Source organism: Oratosquilla oratoria, chromosome 12, assembly GCF_046742065.1.
Source record: "Oratosquilla oratoria isolate Oo_2021 chromosome 12, ASM4674206v1, whole genome shotgun sequence".
NCBI classification, from domain to species: domain Eukaryota; kingdom Metazoa; phylum Arthropoda; class Malacostraca; order Stomatopoda; family Squillidae; genus Oratosquilla; species Oratosquilla oratoria.
This window is the reverse complement of record NC_134788.1, coordinates 31682430-31690163: the sequence shown is the minus strand read 5'-3', so window position 1 is coordinate 31690163 and position 7734 is coordinate 31682430. Positions and strand designations below refer to the sequence as shown.

Below are 7734 nucleotides of genomic sequence, written 5' to 3'. Positions count from 1 at the left end.
TTCGTGTGTATTCTCTCCTCAGCAGTTAAAATTGAGTTCATCCAACTCCGATACATTAATGTGATGGTAGTCATCCTTTTTTGCCTTGCCACGCCCTATCATCGACTAGCACATCTCCTATCTCCAAGACTACACCGGTTGCTATGCTGCTAGCATCGCACCATATTACACCTATGTTCTGTTGTGGTGCACTCCACTGTCCTCTCACTGGATCGTCGCGTCTCACCCGTCGTACGGCGTCATATATCATCGTGAACGTGCCCTCATCAACATTCTCTCCCCAAACCTTCAACCCTGACTGTCTCTCAAGATAATTGCCCGCCACACAGAGCCAACCTGCGATCGAGTAGTGACCAACCAATTTGCCACACAGGGAGAGGAGCTCTCCCCTGCTCATCTGCTGATCCAGTAGGTCTCCCCTCTTCCTGGCATCATCATCATGCTTCCTGGCATCTCGATCTCGTTCAAGGCCTTTCGATTTCTCTGTTGCTATTGCAGCTATCGGCCTGTCCTTCTGTTTCCTTATGAAAATTCTAGCATGGACTACCAACACGTCCATGCTCGCACACTTGGCATCATCTATTTGCTGTAACTCAGCGGATACTTGATCTGGGAGGCCATTCACAAACACCATTCTAACTAGTTGTTCCAAGTCTTCGCCTTGAAGTCTCGATAGTCCCGCTAATATCCTTATTTCGTTGGCAAACACGCCGACCTGTTCACCAGCCCAATGCATTCTTTGTAGCCTGTTAAATGATTCGAACGCACTCTGAGCGAATGCCTCTTTCTCAGTTTTCCTACACCTTGATCCCTTTTATTTCTAAGTAGATGCCTGATGAGTCGCCTTCCAAATTAAGGGCAATATAGTTCGCGACGTTACTGACACCAGTTAATTTAGCCACTAATTCTGCCTTTTTAACCCACGCGACGACGTCTCCATCGCCATCAAAGGGCTTTAAGGTTATGTTGCTCATCTCGAATGATTCCCTCTTTGTGCTAGTCGCCTCGCCCATGCCTAGATAGCTTGTTGTCGCGGGCCGACGTATCATTTACCCTACCCTCGTTATCTTCTGCTTCTTCGTCAATCCTGATGACAAAGAGTCTTCTACCTAGTTTCTCTTTCCCTCGTAACGCCTATCAATACTACCTTCGCTAATTATTGTCCATATTTTTCTTTCACTGAACTTTTCTCACTCGCTCCCTTCGCTCATTCACCACACGCACTAGCCCATACGCATCGGCCAATACCCGTTCGCCCCTTTCTACACGGTAACGTTCGACCCCGTGCTGAGGGTGCCATGCTCGCACCACAGTCATACTACAATATCCAATTTCTCTTCAATCTCCGTGATTTGGTTGACTGCCCTGTCCATTTGCTTTGCCATTATTTTGGATGATCTTCCTAAAATATTGCGTTTGTCATCCGCATACATTACGTAGTCGAAGTTCGCTGGGGAATGAGCTCTGCTGTGTAAACCATGCAGTGTTGGTGATAGATACGATCCCTGTTAAGGAGAAAGTGATTATTTTGGTGTTTCTTTAGCTTGATCCTTGCTGTGCATCCCGTTAGGAATCCATAGGAGCCGCATTAGTTCTTCAGGAAGCTGCAAGGAGATCATTTCTATTTCAGACTGTCATGTCAAACTTAATTGAAGGGTATGCTGACATCTCTAATACTAATATGCATAGGTGCTGTGCTGTCATTGCATTGGTTATCTGTTCATATGATCATGCGCAGTGGTAGTTTTGGTGTTGTGCTGTCATTGCATTGGCTATCTGTTCATAGGACCATGCACAGTGGTAGTTCCTTGATGTACTGACGAGAGTTGTATACCTCTTCGTCCTTGAGATGCTGCCTGTGTCTTATGTCGATTTCTTTTCAGTGTCTTTGCCAATAATTAAAGCAATGAGATTAGCCTGAAGTGTTTGTAGGGGTTGTAATATAATGCATAATCTATGACTGCGTATTTACCTATGCACAATCTACAGCGCAGCAAGCGACCATATGCCAATATGTCAGTGCAACATCACATATTACATAACTATGTATACCCATCCATGTATTCGGACTTCATTGAACCACTTTCTACATATGAATATACGAGTTATGTTAGAAAAGTATCCGACTATTTTTTTTTTTTTTTTTTAACCCGATGGATTTGAATCAAGCGTGCTTGCATGAGCCGACCTTGAACCTCCGTGCTTATGCGTGATTTTTTTTCCCTGCCTATCAATAGTGTCAGTTGCTGGAAAGCAGAATTTGCGTGAGGTAATGTATAGTGCTCTCGGCGGTTTTTCGTTGCAATGAAAATGACGACTGGGATTTGGTTTGCGGGTCGTACCTGTACACCCAGGACTCGTCGCCAGTGATTATGGCATTCATGAAAGTGAAGATTTGGCAACGAAGAGAGAGGCGGCGACATTCGTACCGAATCTGCTGACGGCGGAGCAAAAGCAACTTCGTGTTCAAGTCTCACAGGACATGCTGGACTCCACAAACAGTGACCCCGACTTCATGAATACCATCATCACTGGTGACGAGTCCTGGGTGTACAGGTACGACCCGGAAACCAAATCCCAGTCGTCATTTTCCTTGCAATGAAAAACTGTCGAGTGCACTACACATTACCTCACGTAAATGCTGTTTGCCAGCAACTGACAGTACCAACAGGCAGGAAAAAATTCACGCATGCACATGAAGGTTCAAGGTCGGCTCATGGAAGCGCGCTTGATTTAAATCCATCAGGTTTTTGCAAAAAAAAAAAAAAAAAAAAAAAAATCGGATACATTTCCGACAGACCTCGTAATATAAAACCTAAAATACAACCTACCCTTACCTAGCCCCTCCCCCTACTACAAATTCCAACCTCTGGGACTTCTGACTAGAGGTCCTCCTGGGTATAGGGCGATTTCACTTAAAGTATCAATTCCAACAGAACAAGGGAAGACATCACAACTTGACCTAGCAGGAAGGTTCTATCTCAGGAGTTACGAGATGAGAACAAGCACGTTCAAAACTACTGCTTGACACTACGAAGGTCTTCTTAACAGAAATAATAACAAAACAAATCCATTCAGCAAACACGTTGGATTTATTATATGCCAACAATGAACAATTCACTATATGGGATATGGTATCACTCTGGGAAAGACTCCATTATAATGTATGAGTTGTCTCTCAAAGGATAAAATAAACACGGCTGAATATGTTACCATAGATATATTTACAGTAACAAATTACGACAACGGCTTGTACTCCAAACAATGCTATGGTAAACAGAACAGTGTCTGTCATGATGTCCAGATGTCTATATCCAGAAGTTACACCATTCTCTAATATTCTCGTTGATGTTTCGTAATTACATAAACATTCGTGCATTTAACGGACCATTTAATCTTTAGTTATGGACATGGAAAATTGCAATTACACAATAGGCCAATCACAGGTCACTCAACTCCACAACTAAAACAACTAACATTTACAAATGATTTACCAACCAATCAGGTCTATAACAGTGATGACTCATCCACCAAACAGGTCTACAATAGTGGACACACCACAACACCCTTCAAATCATACAAAACAAAGCCCTAAAAACAATTACAGGCTGCACAAATACATCACCTACAGACCATTTACACCATGAAACAAAAGTCCTCAAAGTCAAGGACCACCTCGACATGAGAGGCACACAAACACTTGCTGCAGCCACCACAAACACATCACACCCGCTACACTACATAGCAGAACACCCACACACACCAAGAAACATTAAAACTACACCCAAAGACCTTTATTACGCACAGATACTCTCTTCTCTTCCTCCACAACCACCAAATACCAGCCTCCGGAAACATATTCATAATCATATCACTCACCGCTCCATTAACACACTGAAAGACAACACACTGCTGCATGCCAGACCCCCTGATATCCACCCTTCTGAATCCTCTCTCCCACGAAAGGACAGAGTCCACTTGGCCAGACTGCGATGCGGTCACCACCCAGCACTTCTAAGCTACCAGAAGAGGCTGGACGACAGTGTTGTGAACAGCTGCCCAGGATGTAACACTTCACCCCATACCATACAACACATAATGGAAGACTGCATTATACACAATCATGCACGCAAACAACACAACATACACTCTATAAAGGATTTGTGGGAAAACCCAGTTTCGGCTGTGGCCTTCCTTGGGGAGACGGGACTGCTCGGACAGACAGTCTAGGGAATGACAACAACAACAACAATAGTGGATCAATACTTGATAACTGAAAATACCATCATACAGAAAAGTCAAATCGTCCAAGTCACACTGGAGAGCCCTCTCACCAGCATGGGTCATCACAATATATGAGATCAACCTTTCATGAGTAAGTGTCAGTACAAGACATTTGAAAAAGTCCTTCATGAGAAAGATTAAAAGGCTTAATTTCTGTATGGGTCACCACGTGATGTGAGAAAGCTGCATTGCACAAGTAAGTCACACTTCATAGGTTTCTTTCCAGTGTGGGTTAGCACATGATCTTTGAGATGACTCTTGAGAAAGTTGCATCACACACGTTACATTAGAGAGACTTTTGTTCAGTGTGGGTCACCTTGTGTCGTTTGAGATTACTGTTTTGTGAGAAAGCTTTAGAACACAGGTCACACTTGAAAGGCTTCTCTCCAGTGTGAGTCATTATGTGATATTTGAGATTACCCTTGTGTGAGAAAGCTGCATTACACATGTCACACTTGAACCGCTTCTCTCCTGTGTGGGTCATCCTGTGATATTTGAGTTGACTCTTTTGTGAGAAAGCTGCATGACATAGATCACATTGGAAAGGCTTTTCTCCAGTGTGTGTCATCATATGTTGTTTGAGATAACTCTTTTGTGAGAAAGCTCCATCACACAGGTCACACTTGAAAGGCTTCTCTCCAGTATGGTTCATCATGTGATATTTGAGACCCCTCTTTTCTGAGAAAGCTGCATCACACAAGTCACACTTGAAAGGCTTCTCTCCAGTGTGGGTCATCATGTGTCGTTTGAGATCATTTTTTACTAAGAAAGCTGCATCACACAGATCACAATCGAAGGGCCTCTCTCCAGTGTGGATCATCATATGATATTTGAGACCACTCTTTCCTGAGTAAGTTGCATTGCATAGATCACATTGGAAAGACTTTTTTCCAGTGTGGGTTATCAAGTGATATTTGAGATTAGTCTTTTCTGAGTAAGCTGTATCACATTGGTTACACTTAAAAGGCTTCTCTCCAGTGTGGGTCATTATATGGTACGTAAGAGTATCTTTTCGTGCGAAAGCTGCAACACACATGTCACATTTGAAAGGCTTCTCTCCAGTGTGGGTCATTATGTGATGTTTGAGAGCATTCTTTACTGAGAAAGCTGCATCACACAGGTCACACTTGAAAGGCTTCTCTCCCGTGTGGGTCATCATATGTCGTTTGAGGTGAAATTTTACTGAGAAAGCTGCACCACACAGGTCACACTTGAAAGGCTTCTCTCCAGTGTGGGTCATCATATGATATTTGAGACCACTATGTCCGGAGTAAGCTGCATTGCACAGGTTACACTTGAAAGACTTCCCTCTAGTGTGGATCATCACGTGTTGTTTGAGATTACCCTTCGCTGAGAAAGCTGCATTACACAGGTCACATTTGAAAGGCTTCTCTCCAGTGTGGGTTACCACGTGAAATTTGAGGGCCCTCTTTTGTGAGAAGGCTGCATCACACAAGTCACACTTGAAAGGCTTCTCTCCAGTGTGGGTCATCAAGTGATATTTGAGAGCCCTCTTTCGTGAGAAAACTGCATCACATTGGTCACATTGGAAATGTTTCTCTTCAGTGTGGGTCATCACATGATATTCAAGATGACTCATGATATAAGTATGCCAAAATGCTGCACCAGATTCTTTTTATCATATGATGAATATACAGAATCTCTGGATACCTTTTCCAATGAAACGTTGATATCTGCCCTTGTTCTGAAAGAAAATAAATTCAACATCTACCTTGTTGGGAGCATGTAATAAGTGTAATACGAGCGTGTTGACAGGTTTCTTGTGATGTCACAGGTCACGTGCCCACTGTGGGGTTATTGGACATCTCACATGAGTTACAATCATAGGGATACTTGGAAAAGAATTTGGAGTTTATCAGAAAAGTGGGGGTCCATTATAATAACAGACGTGTTTACACCTCTCATTTTATTGTTTCCCTGCTGAGACTGAGAGGAGAGATGGATTGCAGCTGTGATGAGGGAAGGATGGGTGCTCATTTCATATCAGGTTGGTATTTCATTTCTTAGGTGACATAATTTGTCATAAATGAAAATTAATATAAATCTTAAACCTCCGAAAATGAACTTACAATGCAAGTTATATTGGAGGGAACCTGGTTTACACACTATATTTTGCTGGTAATTCTTACAATATTACTTGAAATATGATATCTTATGTACTTTACTATTATCTTATATTTAGCATTTGTAGGAATATCTATCAATATGAAATCAACTGCTCAGCTGTCTATGTACCATGAGATGGTTGGGTTGTACTAAAATATGTATTTATAAAACCTAAATAATCCAATTTCTCATTTAAAACTCAATTCAGGTGAAGTTAGTTTATATGAGGTTATGGTACATTATGTTAGATTATGCAATAGACAATGTTACATTACGATATTGGAGTACATTAGATTACATTACACTGTACAAACCTTACTATTTTTACCAGAATATTCAATTGCCAATGTGATGTAATGGTTATGTATTTACCTACCTAATTGTATTATACAGGAAGGGGAACTATGCTCGTAGTAACTCATCTTTGTATCTTGCAGCATCTAGTTTGTTTTTTAATTCTTGTATGGTGTTTGCACACATTATTGTTTCATCCAATTAGTTCCAGACATCCACAACTCTGTGTGTAATTTTTTTCTTTTTTCAGATCTCTTCTATAACTATCCTTTTTGAGTTTGTTCTCATGTCCCCTTGTTTTTCTTTTATCCCACTTTTATAAGTCTTCTCTGTCAAGGACTTCCATGCCTTTCATGATTCTGTAAATGGCCAATAGATCTCTTTCTCTTCTTTGTTCCACAGTGTGTGTGTGTGTGTGTGTATGTGTGTGTGTTTGTATTTACCTAGTTGTACCTAGTTGTATTTTACGATAAGGGCAGCTATGCTTGTGGTGTCCCGTCTTCATATCTCATTTTATCTAAACTATTTTTAAAATTATGTATTGTTTTTGCACACACCACTTTCTCATCTAACTTGTTCCAACTGTCTATTACTGCTCCAAATGTCTATGTGTGTGTGTGTGTGTGTGTGTGTGTGTGTGTGTGTGTGTGTGTGTGTGTGTGTGTGTGTGTGTGTGTGTGTGTGTGTGTGTGTGTGTGTGTGTGTGTGTGTGAAGGGGGGGATCACAGGTCTCAGAGAGGGTTCTTGCAGCCTTGCAAGACTTTGGTGGTCCACAAGTACAACCCCCCAAGGTCCTAAGATCCTATAGATAAGTCATGTACATGGTTAGGTTAGGATAGGATATGTAGCAAAATCTACCTTTGCTGGGTAGGTCTAAAAATGGACAAATACTGTATAGCTCGAGTATTTTAGCATACCATCAGAATAGGCATCATTATCAAAAAGCACTACTCTTAACCATACATATTATAAAAATATTTTTCTGAAATAAAGCCACTATTTAAGCCAGCATGGCTTGTGTACAGAACA

The 7734-nt window shown here is 41.6% G+C and overlaps 1 protein-coding gene across 1 annotated transcript; it reads right to left on the bottom strand.

The window, feature by feature from the left end:
• Positions 1–4569: 4569 nt before the first annotated feature.
• Positions 4570–7734, bottom strand: LOC143031237 (uncharacterized). Its single transcript, XM_076194819.1, has one exon. It carries the CDS (start codon positions 5882–5884, stop codon positions 4571–4573), a length of 1314 nt encoding a protein of 437 aa, XP_076050934.1. The 5' UTR covers positions 5885–7734; the 3' UTR covers position 4570.

What these genes read in the sequence shown, in the direction of transcription:
- LOC143031237 (XM_076194819.1), bottom strand. Translation starts at nt 5,884, where the DNA reads ATGAGTCATCTTGAATATCATGTGATGACCCACACTGAAGAGAAACAT.